The 18,673-nt window shown below is 45.8% G+C and overlaps 1 protein-coding gene across 2 annotated transcripts in view; it reads right to left on the bottom strand.

The window, feature by feature from the left end:
- Positions 1-18,673, bottom strand: part of ANGEL2 (angel homolog 2) — a 680,936-nt gene that overhangs the window by 87,414 nt on the left and 574,849 nt on the right. For both annotated transcript variants that reach the window (XM_069608547.1, XM_069608546.1), the window contains exons 7-8: positions 14,302-14,365; positions 5,491-5,654 (exon numbers count right to left, since the gene is read on the bottom strand). In XM_069608547.1, coding sequence (XP_069464648.1) covers positions 5,491-5,654; positions 14,302-14,365 — 228 coding nt within the window. The remainder of the gene's footprint in view (positions 1-5,490; positions 5,655-14,301; positions 14,366-18,673) is intronic.

Here is an 18,673-nt window from a genome sequence, read left to right on the forward strand (position 1 = left end):
CACACGGCGCCCGTTGGCCTCAGTTCTGTTTTTACCCTCTTGCTCTGTTGTATAGATGGTGTAAGTAGCCAGGTGTCAGCCTTGCGAGAGTTGAAGTGGCAATAACCCAGAAAATCTACAGAGGATTAGGATGGGAGGGCGATGAGGAATACGTTGGAGGAACATCCAGTCGAAAGTACGTTACCAGTTGGTTAGTAACTTGTTCTTCTAATGGATTGTGTCCTCCAACGTATTCCTTATCTTATATAGGCTCCCAAAGCAGTGTAGAAAGCTCTCTGGAGGAGGGAGTATATTTTTAATATTCTATAGCCGAATATAGCATTGCTTTACCAAAAGCAAGCTTCTTAGACTGGGAAGCATCCAGACTATAGAATTTTGAAAAAGTGCGCAGCGATGACCAAGTTGCTGCTTCGCAAATAGATTTTATGGGAACACCTCTTTGAAGGGCTGTCGAAGAGGCTATGCCTCTGGTAGAACGGGCCCTTAAGCCTTCTGGTGGATCTTTGCCTGCCAATCTGTAGCATTCTGAAATGCAAAACACAATCCAACGTGATATGGTTTGTTTTGACACCCATTGACCCAATTTCCTTCCGGTGTAGCCAATGAAAAGTTGATTATCCACTCTAAGCTTGGAAAGCCTAGAAATGTAAAAGCTTAGAACTCTTCTCGGGTCCAGCCTGTACAATTTATCATCCTCCTTACTGGGGATGAGGTGGAGGATAGAACGTGGGCAGAATAATTTTCTGATTTAAATAGACACAACCTAAGGTAAAAATGAGGGTTTAACACTCAATACCACTCTGTCCCTGTGGAACACAGTATAGGGTGGCCCAGAAGACAGTACCTACAATTCGCTCACTCTTCGTGCAGATGTTAAAGCAGCCAGGAAAGCGGTTTTCAACGTTAGTAATCTTAATGGTCAAGTGTGCAGGTGTTCAAAAGGGGCACACATTAAAAACTTTAGAACCAGATCAAGGTCCCAAACTGTGACTTGGAAAGGAGCAGGAGGGAACACATTGATATCCGAAGAGCGCTTGAAAATGGAAAGCGCTGCAAGATAACCTTTAATGGTCCCAACATTGGGGCCTCTATGTGCCAGGGACAAGAGTAAGGACAAAACACAGAAAAGGATCAACATTCTTTTCCCTGCACCAGTTGCAAAACCTTTTCCAATGGCACAGAGATTTTGTTGCTGGCCTTCTTGCCGAAAGCAACACCTCCATGTCGTTATCTGGGAAGTCCCAATCCTTGTATCTCAGCCTTTCAGATACTAAACATGCAGGTTGAGAGTTCTGACCTCTGGATGGAGTACCTGGCCCCCCCATTTGTGAGAGAAGGTCCTCTCTCTGAGGAAGACGTAACAGAGGGCAGATGGACATGTCTAGAAGGTCCGGGTACCACGTTCTCCTGGCCCAATCCGGGGCAGTTAGGATCATGCGGTTTCTGAACCGTCTCAATCTCCTGATGACTTGAGGAATGATGGGAATCGGAGGGGACGCGTATAATCAGTGGGAAGTTCCACTCCACCACAAACGCGTCCCCTAGGGCTCCTCTGAGGGGACATTCCCATGAGCAATACTTTTTGCACAACCGGTTCATTCCGGTCACAAACAAGTCTGCCTGAGGGGTTCACAAAAGGGTGAAGAGCTCCTGAAGGACTTCCTGAGCCAGTTCCCACTCATGGGACACTGTACTCTGACTGCTCAGAGCGTCTGCTGTCGTATTCTCCTCTCTGGCTAGATTATATTGCAGTTAAGGAGACTTCTTGAATTGCCCAATACCAGAGCCGCATTGCCTCTCTGCATAGAGGTAGTGACCCTACACCTCTTGTTTAGGTAATGCATGGCTGCTGTGTTGTCCGTCATTATCAGGACATTTTTTCCTCTGACAGATGGCAGAAAAGCCTTCAGCGCTAGTCTGATTGCCCTCAGTTCAAAAAGGTTGATGTGTAGTTTGGACTCCGATGGAGACCAACGACCGCTGATTGTCAGATCGTTGGCATGAGCTCCCCACCCCATGAGTTAGGCGTCCGTCACTACTGTAATCTCCGGCCATGGTTGCCAAAAATGTTCTCCTTTTAGGATGTTCTCTGTGCAGGTCCACCACAGAAGATCCTGCCGAACCTTGTTCGGAATTTGAAGGATATCTGTCATTTGACATGAAAACTGGGACCATTCAGTCTTTAAAGCCCATTGAAGGGATCTCATCCTCAGGTGTGCTTCTGGCACTAGGGAAATGCAGGCTGCCATAAGGCAACCTCAAGAAGTCATAGGCCTGGAGATTTTGGAATTTGGAAACCATCTGAAGAATGTCTTGAGCCCTTGACTTGGAAGGCGAGCTCTTTCCCTAGGATGTGTCTAATATAGCCCCTACGTACTGGAGCTGTTCGGAAGGTGTCATTTGTGACTTCTTGAAATTGAGGGAGAGGCCCAGTCTGTGGAGGAAGTGGCAGGTGACTAAGATGATCCAGGGCTTGTTCGGCAGAACGTGCTCTGATCAACCAATCGTCCAGGCAGGGGTAGATGTGAATCCCCCCCTCTTCTGAGGTGCGCTGCCACCACTACCATTAAATTGGTGAAGACCCTCGGGCGGAGGTCAACCTGAATGGCAGGACACGAAATTGATAGTGTGAATCGTCAACTACGAATCTCAGGTATTTTCTGTGCTTGAGATGGATTGGCACATGAAAATAAGCATCCTGGAGGTCCAATGACACCAACCAATCCTGAAGTTGAAGGGCCTGAAGGATCTGAGAAAGAGTGACCATCTTGAACTTGTCCTTCCTGAGGAGCTTGTTCAAGCCTCTTAAGTCCAAGATGGGTCTCAGCCCTCCGTCTTTTTTTGGAATAAAAAAATATGGGGAGTACCATCCCTTGTTCCTTTCCGTTACAGGTACTGGTTCTATAGCACCTTTCTCCAGCAGGGGTAAGACATCCTGCTGTAGGAGCGGGTCTGGAAACTTCAAAGAGCGTCTCTCTGGTGGATTGCTTTGAGGTTGCGTTAGGAAAGGACGACAGTAACCATGGGCTATTATTTCTAGAGCCCAAATATCTTAAGTAACGGCTCGCCATTCTTGCAGATGCTGTGACAGCCTGGCTCCCACAGGTGTCTTGTGATGCAAGTCCTCAAAGTGGTTTTGTGGCGGTTGCTGCTGCCACTGATGGTAAAGAGGCTGCAGCTGGGGCTGGCTTTGTATGTTTTCCTCGTCCCCCACGAGTGGCTTTTTTCTGGCCTCTTTGACTGGCCATTCCTCTCGCCTTTCCATAGGAAAAAATAACAATAGGATCGTCCCCTCCAAGATTGTTCGGATGCACAAAAAGGCTGAGGTTGCCTACTAGCAGCTCCTAAAGATTTGGCAGCCGCTTTAAAGGTCTGCAACCTCTCAAGGCTCTCATCAGCCTTGTTGCTAAATAAGGCGAGACCGGTCAAAGGGCATGTTCAAAAGATTGTTTTGCACATCTGGTGCGAAACCCGACTTTCGCAACCACGCAAATATGTGCAGTGTCCAATCCAGACTGAAGGGATTCCTGCATGGCCTCCTTTCCATCTCTAACAATGGCTAGGAATCCATCCCTTTCTTACCCTTCTGGTATGTGCTCCACAGCCATTGCAATGCACTCCCACAGAGTGTACGAAAATAGCCGATTTTAACGCCATACTCCCAGCTGAAAATACCTTGCGCGCCCAACCATCCACACGCTTGTCGTCCCTATCCGGAGGGAAGGAAGGGTACGCCACCTTATTTGAAGCTGTGGCTGCCTGGACCACCCGACTCTCAGGAGTAGGGTGTTTGGACAGATAGCCGGGGTCGCTACTGGAAGGGTGGTATTTTGAAGTGAATGACTTATTCACAGGAGGAATAGAGTCTGGGGTCTCCCAATTTTTGGCCACCCCATTTTGTAAGGCTACATGGAAGGGTAAAATCGGATCTTCGGTGGGACCATGATCGAATATATCGGTCAGATCATCCTGGATGAACTGAGTTGGTGGTCTAGCCCATCCTAAATATTCGACCATCTTTGTCATTAGCTGCCTGCATGAGGCACTGACATGTTCCCCTGGTTCTGGCCTGCCAAAATCTGTTTCAGGTGAAGTGTCACTTGCATTATGCAAGGTTTCCACCAGATCTCTCATTCTGCTTTCCTCAGAAATTAGGCATTCTAACATCTTCCTCCTCAGACCTCTCTTGTTCTTCAAAAATTGAAGTTAAGGATTTAAAATATTCTTTCCTTGGAAGAGGTTTTACATTGTTTTCTGGGAGAGGTGTACCAGTAGAGACTGAATGCTTTACAGCCTTTGCAGCTTTTTCTTTTGCTTCTATTTTGACAGCTTCTGGCTGAATTGGAGCCTTTGAAACATTCAGCGGCGAGGGCTTCAGGTTCGACGTCGACGAGGGCGTCGACGCCAACGGAGCTGGCTTTGAGGGCATTGAGGTGCTCTTCGAAGGCTCGCCCTTCGAGGTGTGTCGGGTTCCGGACGCGTCTGTGACCTCGAAAGGTCGACTCGAGCAATCTTTTTTGCTCGGGGTCCTGGAGGGATCCCGATCTTTTCTCCTTCGATCACCAGGCTCAAAGGCGCACGAGTGTTGGAGCCGTAACACTCCCGTCCGGCTTCCGAGGAAGGCGCGGACCGAGGCTTAGCCTTTTCAAAAACCTCCATTTCAATTCTAAATGCTTCCACTCTTCGGAGGAAGAATGTTTTGTGGGGCATTTCATTCTTTTGGGGTTTTCGTCCGAGAACGAGGTGGAAGGGGACCGGTGGCATTTTTTGGACTTTTTTGTCAAAACAAAGAGTGGTGTGAACCACTTCGGGACCTAGACTGATGCGTTTGCCTTTCGCGTTGCAGATTTCTCCTCACAGGACCTCGACTCGATGTTAGAGGCTTTTCAGTCGGTTTTTGTGTAAATCCTGCAGTTTTCCCTTCCTCTCTCCCAAGGCCTTCCCCGTCATTTCCTGACACTTCGTACAGGCCTCCATGTCGCGGCCTTCACCGAGGCACCACAGACATTCTCGGTGCGGATCCGTGATGGACATTTTTGAACCGCAGGATTTACACTTTTTGAACCCCGAACGCGGGGTAGTCTGGGTCTACGAGGTTATTCTCGAATATCGCTTCACAATAACTGCGTCACAGAACTACTCGAGGCTCACCGAGTCTCCAAAGCAACACGTACTGCGGAAAAACAGAACTAAGGCCAACGGGCACCGCGCATGCTACATGTATACCCAATGGCGTTACCGTCGACGGAGGCCTTCGAGGGACTTTGACTCTACGACATCAACGCATTGCGCCCTCTGTCGAGAAAAAAATTCCGAAGCAGCTAAAGCTGGATGGAATACATCTAAGAAGAGGAATACATTGGAGGACACAATCCATTCAAAATCACTTTACGGCTTAAAGTCTAATGCACATTTTGGAACATGAACAGAACTAGCAACTTTCTAGCTACAAATCTACCATATGGAAAGAACATGTTTTTCATTTTTTACCTGGCGGCAATGATACATCGTTATTTGCTGCAGAGTAGAAAATGTAATCCACGGTGACAGCGGTCCTGGAGTGGCAGGTTGTTACCTCTGGAATTCCGGTTTCAGGGATGAAATGGGAGTACACCGAAGATAAGCTGAAGCCATGCTGCAAGCTTGAATTCATTCTGGACAAGCAAAAAAGATTAACATTTTTTTTTCCATAGCAGTTATGAAAAATGAAATTTAAGAGTGATAGCAGTCATATGTTTAAGGGCAAAAATGCATCACGTCAAAGACCCCATTTAAAAAAAAAAGACAATACCAGGTTTAGGCCTCAAGAAAAGCCCAGAAACAGCGTGGGTGGGACAGAATTCTCTTTCATAGGTATCAAATTTAAAATCATTGACTATATTTGCCTACATGAGGATTCAGAGAGCACTAACAGTTGACCTAACTTTTTTTAAACGGATAAATGTGCCCCTCTGTTTCAGATTAACCAACTTAATCTAAATGTGAGGAATAAGGAAAAACAAGAAAACAGATAAACATGTATGTTAAGGTAAAATATACCTACTGCGGCGACTACTGCACTTCTGCTCCGTAGTCCCCTTTCCTACATACTCTCAGGATGTCCTCTATATGTCTCCTGGGTGGATGAACGGAAGGGCTGGCGATAGTGTGAGGTGGACCCTTTGGAGTACCTCAAGACCTTCCCTTTAGAGGAACAAAAGGATGGCCTACACTGTAGGAGTGCCCAATGAACGTGCCATCTCCGTCAATTCTTATGGCCTGTAGGGGGCTGTCCACTGCCTTCCCAAAATGGTTGGCACCATGCAATGGCATGTCTGCCAATTTTGTTTTTACATTTGTGCAGAAGTTGGTGGCCTTGAGCCAACCTTGTCTGCGGAGGGCCACTCCATTGCCCATCTGCCGAAATGGTCAGAGGCTACCACTCCCTCGTGGAACACCACTAGGGCCTCGGCCTTCTTGTCCCCTGGAAGGAAGTTATATCAAAGCGATCAATCGTACCTTGAGAGAATGGCGTTGGCAGCCTTCATAGCAAGATGCTGCGCTTCCCAGTGGCATCCAGCTTATTACTGTTCTAGTCAGGAGGAACCATAGAAGAGAAGGATGGGTTGGAGGACCTCTTTTTATAGCCACAGCAGAGACCACAAAGTGGTGATGGTTGAGATCCGAGGCACTTTGGGGCTGTGTTCTAGACCTTGTACTTCTTCTCTGAACGATCCTTTTTGCCAGAGTCTTGCCAGGAGTCTTTCATGACCAACAGGCCATCTTCCCAAATGTCATCCAGAAGTGGAACTGAAACAATAGTCCCGCTGCTCTAAAACTAAACCTTCCATTTTCTTCTTCTCAGGAATAAGTTTTGAGCAGCTTTACCGCCTGTGAGATCACTGAATGAAACAACCAGATCTGGTCTGCCAGAGAATCCCTGGAGGGCACCTCGATGTCAGGAGGCTCCATCTGCGAGAACGCAGTCACCAAACTCAGTCTCCTGTGTATCATGGGCTGTGACATTACTGGTATCAGTGTCTGTCTGAGCTGGCTCTTCCACCACAGGAAGAGGTGCAACCATCAATTGCAGAGCGGTAGCCAGGGCTGGATGAGAGTCAGCGGGCCTTGGGAAGGCATTAGATCTTTGAGGGAGTGGGTATGGGCATAGCCAGTACACTCTGCTGGATTTCTATACTTACTATGGAGAGTGGTCAAAATGTCCACTGACACATCTCTTGGTGCAGAAGGAGCCTGTACTGGTTCATGAACCGAAGGACTAAGACTGAGATCGCTGGTGAGATGGTCGAGCCTGCTACTGGAGCACTACGGAAATGGGATCAGGCTCCCCGCGAGCACCCTCTTGGTCAGAGTAAATGCTGCCAAGGCGGGGCACACGTTCAAGTTACGCAAGTAACGTGGAGATGTCAAGAGTAACGGGAAAGGTGACATTGGGAGTAATGATATTCCTATACAAGGCGCAGGTAGTGTAGTTCTAGTGTGACAAGGAACAGGTGCTGGCGTAGCGCTGTTAGAGACGGGGCAAACAGAAAAGGGTGGGGCAACCTGGTTAGAGGTAGGGTAGCTGGTGTAGTACGGGTATATGGCGTAGGGGTGCAAGGCGGTTTATGGGATATTATGGTAGGTGGCTGTGGGGTAGTAACAATATGGGAACATTGGAGAAGCCATGGTTTGTAGGCCCAGGGCAGGCATGCATTTTTGTAGACAGCCCATATTCAAGGGCGGCAGGCTTTTGTGTGAAAGCAATGGTCATTTTTTTAATCTTCAGCAGAAACAGTGCGCCGAAATGTTGCAAGACTGAAGTTTCCCCAGGAGAATGCAGGGTCAGTGAAATTGTTTTAGGCAATAATTCCGAGGCCACCGAGCTAGGCTCCTGAGTGTCCAAGTCGAATTGGCAGAGAAAAAGAAATCCATTGTGGTTAATGAAAATCCAGCCACGTTGTGGTACAGTTTTTTCAGAACACATTTGGCAGTAAGGCGCGAGGAGGGAGCTGGGGGGTGGGGAGGCACAGTAATGGGCCTGGGTTTGTGGAGCGCGTGTGACAGGGATCCAATCAGCAGCATGTTTTTTCATTTTTCCTAGTGTGCAAAAGAGTAAAGTGCCCCCATTGATGACCACAGGGCACATCATTGGTCTCAAGATGCAATTCTAAATCAGTATGCAGCAGTTGGAACACGTTACTTGCCTGTAACTTTTGTTCTCCAGCATGTGTCTTACATAAATTCACATGCTCATGAATCCTCGGTCAAAAGAAAGCAGTTAAGCTTCATACTTAAAAATGCTTGCTTGTCGCCTCTACAACCGCTCAGTTCCCTTTGGGTCATACTGCCCCCAGCCAATGACACTTGCCTCCTAAACTCCACCCGTGGCAGCCATCTTCATATTTGGTAGCGCACGTAAAGTGGCAACATGAACCAAGAAGAGGGGAAGGAGGGAGGGTTTGGATGTTCCTCCAACGTATTCCTCATCTTAGATGTATTCCATCCAGCTTTAGCTGCTTCGTAAAAACATTTCGGCAGAGGGCGCTGTGCGTCTAGGTCGTCGAGTCGATGGTCCCTCGAAGGTCTCCGTCGAGGGTGACGGCATCGGCTGTATAAGTAGCATGCGCTGCGCCCGTTGGCCTCAGTTCTGTTTTTCCCCCTTCACAATTGATTTTTCACTGTGTAGACTGTGCCGGCAGACAGGTATTTGCATTGCGGGAGTTGGAGTGGCAATAGCCCGGAAAAATCTACAGAGGGGTAGGATGGGAGGGCGATGAGTAATACGTTGGAAGAACAACCAATAGAAATAACGTTACCAGTTGGTAAGTAACTTGTTCTTCGAGTGGATTGTGTCCTCCAACGTATTCCTCATCTTAGATAGACTCCCAAAGCAGTATGGACAATTCCTCTGGAGGAGGGGTTAGATTTGTCGATACCCTTAGATGGCTGAGTATAGTACTGCTTTACCAAAATGAAGCTCCTATGTGTAGCCAATAAACAGTTGATTGTCCACTCTAAGCTTAGAAAGCCTAGAGATGTAAAAGCTTAAAGCGCTTTTCGGATCCAACCTGTGTAATCTTTCCTCCTCCTTACTAGGATGAGGTGGAGGATAGAATGCGGGTAAGACAATTCTCTGACTTAAATGAAAATCAGATACCACTTTTGGTAAAAATGAGGTTTTAACCCTCAACACAACTGTCTTTATGGAACACAGTATAGGGTTGCCCAGAAGACAGTGCCTGCAATTGGCTCACTTCTTGCAGATGTTAAAGCAACTAGGAAAGCAGTTTTCCATGTCAGTAATCTTAATGGATAAGTGTGCAAAGGCTCAAAAGGAGCACACGTTAAGAATTTTAGGACCAAATTGAGATCCCAAATTGGCACTTGAAATGGGTAAGGAGGAAACACATTAGTGAGTCCTTTTAAGAATTGTACTATAAAAGGCATTTTAAAGTAGGAGCATTCTTCCGACGAGTGCTTGTAGATGGAAAGTGCTGCAAGATAACCTTTAATGGTTCCAACATTCAGACCTCTATGTGCTAGGGTCAGGAGGAAGGACAGTACTTCCGGAATAGAACATAGAAAAGGATCGACATTCTTTTCTGTGCACCAGTTGTAAAACTTTTTCCAACGGCAACAGTAAAGAGACTTTATTGCTGGCCTTCTTGCCGAAAGCAACATCTCCATGACGTCATCTGGAAGGTTCCAATCCTTGTATCTCAGCCTTTCAGATACAAAGCGTGAAGGTTGAGCATTTTGACCTCTGGATGGAGAACATGACCCTCCATTTGAGAGAGAAGGTTCTCTCTCCGAGGAAGACGCACTGGGGGACAGATGGAAATGTCTAGAAGGTCGGGGTACCACGTTCTCCTGGCCCAATCCGGGGCTATTAGGATCATGTGGCTCCCAAAGCGTCCGTCTCCGGATGACCTGAGGAATGACGGGAATCGGAGGGAACGTGTACAATAGTGGGAAATTCCACTCCACCACGAAAGCGTCCCCCAGGGCTCCTCTCGGGGGAAATTCCCTTAGGCAATACCTTTCGCACTTCTGGCTGATTCCGTTCACAAATAGGTCCACTTGAGGGGTTCCCCAAAGGGCGAAGATCTCTTGAATGGCTTCCTGAGCCAGTTCCCATTCGTGGGACACCATGCTCTGCCTGCTCAGAGCATCTGCCGTCATATTCTCTTCTAGGTAAACTGCAGTTAAAGAGATTCCTTCTTGAATTGCCCAATACCAGAGTTGCATTGCCTCTCTGCACAGAGGTAGTGACCCTACACCACCTCTTTTGTTTAGATAATGCATGGCCACTGTGTTGTCCGTCATTATCAGGACATTCTTTCCTCTGACAGATGGCAGGAAAGCTTTCAGCGCTAGCCTGATTGCTCTCAGCTCCAGAAGGTTGATGTGTAGTTTGGACTCCGATGGAGACCAACGACCGCTGATTGTCAGATTTTTGGCATGAGCTCCCCACCCTTTGAGTGAGGCGTCCGTCACTACTGTGATCTCCGGCCATGGTTGCCAAAAAAGTTCCCCTTTCAGGATATTCTCTGAACAAGTCCACCATAGAAGATCTTGACGAACCTGGTTCGGAATCTGGAGAAGATCCGTCATTCGACCTGAGAACTGGGATCATTGAGTCTTTAGAGCCCATTGAAATGATCTTCTTCTCAGAAGTGCCTCTGGCACCAGAAAGATGCAGGATGCCATGAGGCCGGGTAACCTTAAGAAGTCGTAGGCCTGAAGATTTTGGGCATTTTGGAATTTGGAAACCATCTGAAGAAGGTCTTCAGCCCTCAGCCTGGGTGGCGAGCTCTTTCCCAGGGATGTGTCTAATACAGCTCCTATATATTGGAGCTGTTGAGGTGTCATTTGTGACTTCTTGAAATTGAGGGAGAAGCCCAGTCTGTGGAGGAAGTGGTAGGTGACTTTCAGGTGATCTAGTGCCTGTTCGGCAGAACATGCTCTGGTCAGCCAATCGTCCAGATAGGGGTAGACTTCAATCCCCCCTCTACGGAGGTGCGCTGCCACCACTAACTTGTTCAAGTTTCTTAAGTCCTGGATGGGTGTCAGTCCTCCGTACTTTTTAGGGATCAATAAATACAGGGAGTACCATTCCTTGTTCCTCTCCGTTGCAGGTACCGGTTCTATAGCACCTTTTTCCAGCAGGGTTAAAACTTCCTGCTGTAGGAGAGGGTCTGAAAACGTCAAAGGGTGTCTCCTTGGTGGATTGCTTTGAGGTTGCGTTAGAAAAGGAAGGCAGTAACCTTGGGCTATTATTTCTAGAGCCCAAACTTCTGAAGTAATGGCTCGCCATTCTTGCAGATGCTGTGACAGCCTTCCTCCTACAGGTGCCTTGTGATGCAAGTCCTCAAAGTGGTTTTGAGGCGGTTGCTGCATCCGCTGATGGCAGAGTGGCTGTAGCTGGCTTTGCACATTTTCCTCGTCCACCGCGAGTGGCCTTTCTCTGGCCCCTTTGACTGGCTATTCCTCTCGCCTTTCCATACAAGTAGTAACGATAGGATCGTCCCCTCCAAGATTGACCTGGTGCACGAAAAGGCTGAGGTTGCCTGATGGCAGCTCCCAAAGACTTGGCAGCTGCCTTTGAGGTCTGCAACCTCTCAAGGCTCTCGTCAGCCTTGCTGCCAAAAATGTGAGACCCGTCAAAGGACATGTTCAGGAGACGGTTTTGCACGTCTGGTGCGAAACCAGACTTCCGTAACCATGCAAATCTGCGCATTACCGTGCTACTGCCCATGGACCTGATCACACCATCTACAGTGTCCAATCCAGATTCAAGGGATTCTTCCATGGCCTCCTTTCCATCTCCAACAATGGCTAGGAATCCTTTCCTTTAGTCCCCTTCTGGTATGGGCTCCGGCGCCATCGCAATGCACTCCAGAGTGTACGAAAACTTTGCCAAGGCACATGTGGCGTTGGCTGATTTTAATGCCATACTCCCAGCTTAAAATACCTTCCGTGCCCGGCCATCCACACGCTTATCGTCCCTGTCCGGAGGGATAGTACGGTACGCCAGTTTGTTAGAAGCTGTGGCTGCCTGTATGACCAAACTCTCGGGAGTGTAGGAGCGATGATACTCACGGCCTGCTTCCGAGGAAGGCGCGGACCGAGGCTTTGCTTTCTCGAACACCTCCATCATTTTGACCCTGAATGCTTCCCATTCTTCGGATGAATATTTAGTGGGACATTGCATCCTTTTTGGGGATTCGTCCGAGGACGAGGTGGAGGGGGACCTGTGGTGTCGTTTCTTCGATTTTTTCAAAGACAACGAGTGATTGGAATCGCTTCGGGACCTGGACCGATGCCTTTCGAGTCGAGGAGATTTCGACTTGACTCTTAGAGGCTTTGTGGTCGGATTTGCAACCAACCTGTAGTTTTCCCCTCCTTTCACGCAAGGCCTTCCCCAGTCATAGCCTGACACTTCGTACAGGCCTCCATTTCGTGGCCTTCTCCGAGGCACCATAAACACTCTCGGTGTGGGTCTGTGATCGACATTTTTGAACTGCACGACTTGCACTTTTTGAAACCCGTTCTCGGGGTCGTGGTCGGCATCGATGACATATTCAATATTATTTGCTATTCTCACAGAAGGCTGACACCTGGCTACTTACACTATCTATACAACAGAGCAAGAGGGTAAAAACAGAACTGAGGCCAACGGGCGCCGCGCGTGCTACTTATACACCCGATGACGTCACCCTCGACGGAGGCCTTCGAGGGACCACTGACTCGACGACATTGACGTATGTCGCCCTCTGCAGAATTTTTTTTCCGAACCAGCTAAAGCTGGATGGAATACATCCAAGATGAGGAATACGTTGGGGGACACATCCACTCGAACTAGAGTTACAGGTAAGCAACTTGTTCCTTGTCCAGTTTGGGGTCTTGCATGGATTCACATGTTCATGAATACGAATATACAGCAGTACATATACACAACGGGAGGTGATAAGAATCACAGAAGCAGTACACTTACCCCTGGAACAGACTCAACTCAAACAAACATGATCATCACTGGGGTGGCCCTGCCCTAAAATAAGAACTTTCTGGAAGGAGATCCAGTGGCATATTGGGTACGAGACCTATGTGTTCTTAAGTTTGTGTCTATACCATAAAGGCTGTGTATGATCAGGGTTGGTAAGGTGGTTAAAAATGTCTAGTTTATGGCGTAAGAGGATAGCTGAGGGGCAACGCATTAGTCTTCCTTCCAAGACAAAGCAGAAGAACACGGTTTTGAATCGTGGCCCCACGTTTAGAGACCGGTCTCCAGTATTACACGCATTATAAAAAATGTATTCCTTGGTTAAAAAGCTACAAGCCATTTTAAGTAAATTCTAGAAAGAAATTCAGCAAATGCATAAGAAAAACACTGCAATGTCATGATTAGATGTATTGATAACTGGCCAAATGCAATACTTTCCAGCCAAATGATGCTTAAGCCTCAAAATAAGTAACATTCAAGATTCACTAGGAAAAGAACAGAATTGCTGTGCAGTTAAGGTGTTAGGATACATTTGGAAAAGTAAAATGCACCATGCGCAGTGCGGCTGAGCAGCACATCCTATTTCTCCCCAATCCATTATTGAAGTCAGTCCATGGTCCATTAGAACAAAAGCAGGTGAGACAAGGGTTACCCCACTCTTTGACACGGTTAGGTACTGGTATTGAACCTCAGTTGCACAGATGTATTAATCTGTCATTATATAGAAGGTAATAGTCGTAATCTGGTAAAACAAAAGTTTATTCATATACTGAAATTAAAACAGGTAGAACAAAATCTAACAACAATTTTGATGTATTCAACTCCTATAAACACTGTACGGTTGACCAAACATCAGTTTTGTGAGGTTGGCACAGATTTGAGCTAACCTCACAAAACTGATGTTTGGTCAACCTCCAAGTGTTTATCTTTTACCTGATTACCACCATTACCTGCTATATAAAGACAGATTAATGAATACGTCTGTGCAACTGAGGTTCTCTACCAGTACCTAACAGTGAGTGGGGTTATCCTGTGTCTCACCTGCTTTTGTTCTAACAGATTTGTCCCTCACAAGCCAGGCCCCCCGAAAACAAAAACAGAAAGAGGGCACTTACCCCAGTCTTTACCCAAGTCCATGGTATCACTTATAAGAGACTCTGTACATATAAGTACAGATGAAGAAGACACTTAAACATCTCAAAATAATAATGTTAAACTACCAACATACATATTATACATCCCAAAGATAGAAATAAATATCAGTAATGCTAAATAAAACAGGTACAGTATATTTGAAGCAACAATGAGAATCTTACATTTGTGTTGGTTGCAATTGATCTTCAGACTTTTCGGAGGTTTTCTTCTGAAAGTCCTCCTCCCCTAGAATTGAAACAAAGGAGATAACTAACATTTTATACGATCCCTAAAAAGAGAAGGTGGCATCTCAGAGCAGGAACTAAAAAAAAACAAACAAAAAAAAAAATAAAACACACACACACACCCATCCCCCTCCATCATAGCATCTAGTGAATGGGTACAACAATGCAAGAGTATAAGTGTGGAGTCCATAAAATATATTGTGCTGTTCTAAGAACATTTCAAAAGGAATCACAAATGCATGCGTCATGGCATGCTTTTTATATTCAATGCTTTTCAGTTCAATCTACTGCATACAGAACCATAACTATTACAACATATTTATTCAGACCGTATTTTGTTTTCCTAATAGCCATAACTGAAACGGATTGCAATACAAGTAGTTTGTAGCATTTGTCACTTTTCGGTTACTGGAAACTATTCATCAGTCGAACTGTGGACTGTAGCAACTGTCGCATGGGTCTCCATTCTGCCATTTAAAGATTGTCAAATCACCAATTTCTTTCGCACTGTATGCTTAAGTTTCATGAAATATATGGACATTTCGAACCTGTTCAAAATGACTCCTTGAAAATCTGCACATTTCTGAGAACACACGTGCCTGCCCTTACAATCTTCATGTTGCTAAATCTGAAAAACTTTCCAGAGTCAAAACAAGTCTAGTGTGTCACCACATTAATAAAGTGACAATAATTAAGCACTAAAACGTAGATGCAAATCCTAGCTCAGACATTTCCCCAATGAGATCCCATTTTTATTTAATAATCGATATTGGAAGGTGTTGAGGCCACCACCTCCACATAGCCTAGTTTAAGACGTATTGGTTTGATGTGGCGCAAGAAGGTAAATCCTTTGCTGCCTTCTGTCGGCCCAAACAATGGTACAGACCATTGGGTTTGGAAATCACCAAAAATCAGATTGCTTGTCCAAACTATGGACAATGCTAGTAGTCTCAGGAAGATATACAATTCTAGGTTACGAGATGCAAACTTATTACGCAAATTTTGAATTCACATGTCTAATGGTAAAATTAAATGAGTGACCATTTCAGGTTAAGGCTAGAGGGAAGTAAGAGTTAATCGAAGATCAAGCAGAATTAGAATCCAAGCAGTGCAAACTACTGATGGAGAGATTAAGGACGGGGGTGGTGGGACAACATGCAAGGTAGGGCGAGAAGGAGCTGCATGAATTACGGGGTCTTGCAGGGGCCTAGGACCCCCATGGATCATTAGAGAAGAAAAAGCTTGGAGTATACACATACATAATGAAAAACATACAAGCTTGGTGTACATTGATAATTAAAAACATGCAATCCTCAGCGGGGAGCCCGGGAGACTTGAAAAGAATGTACCAGCAATTATAAATACAGCTGCAATGTATTTATGATTGCTGAGGCTTTGTTTTTAAGTCTCCCGGGCTACCCTGAGCCTGGTAGACTTAAAAAGAATTCCAGGCAATTATGAATACTTGCCGGCAGAGTAGTCATAATTGCTGCAACTTTAGTTTCCTGTGCTCGGGAAACTAGAAAAGAAAGTTGCAGCAATTATGAAAACTCCACCAGCGAAGTATTTATAACTGCTGTGCCTTTCATTTGACATCGTCTGTGCTTCCTTGTACTCTGGGGAGTGCAGAAAACGTAAAATGAAAGTCAAGGCAGTCTCCTCTCTTCATGTTGAGCTCTGCTCTATGGCAGCAGTAAGCAAAAGCTTCCACTAGGGGGCTTTTGCTTCATTATTGTCTCGAGAGCAGAGCCTAACACAAGCACAAGAGGCTCATTCATTTAACAAAATGGATGCCTCCTAGTGCTCGAAATTCTTTACCTTGAGCCGTATTTGCTCAACATTTTACATAGGAACTTTCTTTAAAAATATTGTTTGTATGTATTATGGCCCATCTTTTGAGACAATAACATATTTCAATGAACTTCCCCTTTAACAGAGCTCTGAAAAAAACTGGCAGGATGATCACCAACTAATCAAGTACCATGCGCAATAAAAGCGAGAACACCGATGGAGTTAATTACTGCCTTTCATATCAATTCTGACCGATAGTTGTCATTCAACAGATTCCTCCTCTTGAAGTTTCCCTCAAGGTGCAGACTTGTCAGGAAGTTTTATAGACCCCCAGGGGGCATTGCACAGCTGCATGTGGACTCCATGTGGTGGCACCTCTACTCAGATAAGTGGCGCCAGTGTGCCCCATGTTACCTCTGTTTTAACACAGTAGCTCCAGTCAGATGCAAGAGAACGATGGAACAGTCAATAGGATTACAAGCAATATAGTTGAGAGAAAGGCAGGAGGGTCGATGTAGGCACTATACAAATGTCACAGCGCATGACGCCATGGCCAGAAATCTCTTTAGGTGGTCTCAGGGTTTGGCAGACATTGGTCTGAACAGACAAGGTAAACAAAACATTGCATTTGGGGGTCTTGGGTGTTTTTTTCCAGAGGTTCTCCAATGAGAGCGTTGAGGAAGACCCACCAGAAGCATGTGGGCAGAGTTTCCACCACGTTTTAGCAGAAACTCACAGTTGTAAACGTAGCAGGCTTTGAGGTGCTTAGGGGGTGTATTCCCCGAACCACATCCCACTAGCCTTTTTGAGAACTCAGATTTAAATACTGGCAAGGAAGTCTGCCAAATTTAAGAAATTCATTCGCTCATACTCTTGCTCTGTAATATCGTTTTTCAGAATTGCATTATAACCACTCTATAGTCTATCTCTGCTGTTCACACAATGCAACTTGCAATCATTTTCGAATTAATTTAACCAAAACATCTTTTACAGGGAAAGTCCTTAGGACTACGAGAGGATCCAGAGCCATTCCTAGTCTTATAAGAGTTGGTACCAGATGCCTTGCCAGCCTCAAGTTGCAACATTTTAAACTCCAGCTGGTGGGCCATGTCTTGTTCCTGAGCAGCGAAGTCTATCCAGTGATCAATTGGTGTACTGTGGCCACTGTTACCTCTGCCTCCAATTTCTTCAATGCCATTTACTGGGCTTTTTCTTCATCTCCAAACTGAGCCTTTAAAATTATAGCTCCATGGCCCTGAGACTTTTTAAAATTAGATATCCTTGGCCCCGGGCCTGGCTGATCCCCGCTCTACTTCGATAACAGCCTGTGTCCTACCAGAGGCAGTATCAAAAATTAGAGATGATCAGATTTCCCCCCCCATCAGCAGAAAATCCTAGATGTTTTTGGTTAAAGCTGACTTTGTGCAGGTGCATTTGGACGTCGAGCCAAACAATTCTGTATACTTTATAAATTTTAAATTAAATTTGATTCTCAGCTGTAAAGATTCATTTCCGAAGTGAAGTACTGAAGATATATAATGCTGGCTTACTTTATTTCCAATGATGGTTTGGTAAGATCTACTTTACTTTTGCACAGTATAGTGTTGCTGCGAGAGTCATGGTGTTGTCCACTTTGGAGCTCTTGTGTTGCAGATATAACCACTAGACCTACATGTCTTGTAAGGCATACATTACTCACCTTAATCGTATTTCTGATGATTGTATTCGCTTAGATTCACATGCTGTGCATACAGTCCTATATCTAGTGGTAATCTAGGAGTATTCCATCATTCTTTCGAAGATCGAAAAGGGAAGTCAACCTGGGCAAACGGGACGGGTAGTGTACCCAAAATCCTCCACACATCAAGGTCCCACCAGTTTTTGTTCCGCCGCGAAGCAGCCTTCCAAAATGCGTGAGTGAATACTGAAGACAGAAGGTGTAAGATGTCCAAGTTGCAACTACTCCATGGGGGGGGAAGGAGGGACATATGTAAATCAAAGCAAATCCAATCATCAGAAATACTATTAAGGTTAGTAATGTAGGTCTTTGGATGCTTGCGACTCCTTAGCATCGCATGCTGTGCATAGACTAGCAAGCAGTGCCAGGAGAAGGTGATGGGAAGTGTGAAGGAACAGTAGCAAAGATATATCTTAGCACCACTCGTCCCACCTGAGAATCAGACTTGGAGTGTGTGAGCAGTAATGTTGAGTGAAGGTGTGAACAGAACTTCAGGTAGCTGCTTTGCAAATAGAATCAAGAGGAACATTTGCAATAAAAGGCTATAGTAGCTCCTGTGCCCCTAGTAGCGCGAGTACTAGGTGTAATGGGTAAGTCTCTTTTGGGAAAAGTAACAGCATGATGCATTTAACAATCCATTTGGAAATAGCCGATTTAAAGACAGGGTCTCCTTCTCTACAAGCTGCCACAGAGACAAAGAATTGGGTTGTCCTGCTCAGTGGTTTAGTTTTCAGAATTAGATTCTGAAAGAAGGTACGAAGTTCAATGGATTGGTTTACG

This window comes from Ambystoma mexicanum, chromosome 4q (genome assembly GCF_040938575.1).
Source record: "Ambystoma mexicanum isolate Mex_15411 chromosome 4q, UKY_AmexF1_1, whole genome shotgun sequence".
NCBI classification, from domain to species: Eukaryota; Metazoa; Chordata; class Amphibia; order Caudata; family Ambystomatidae; genus Ambystoma; species Ambystoma mexicanum.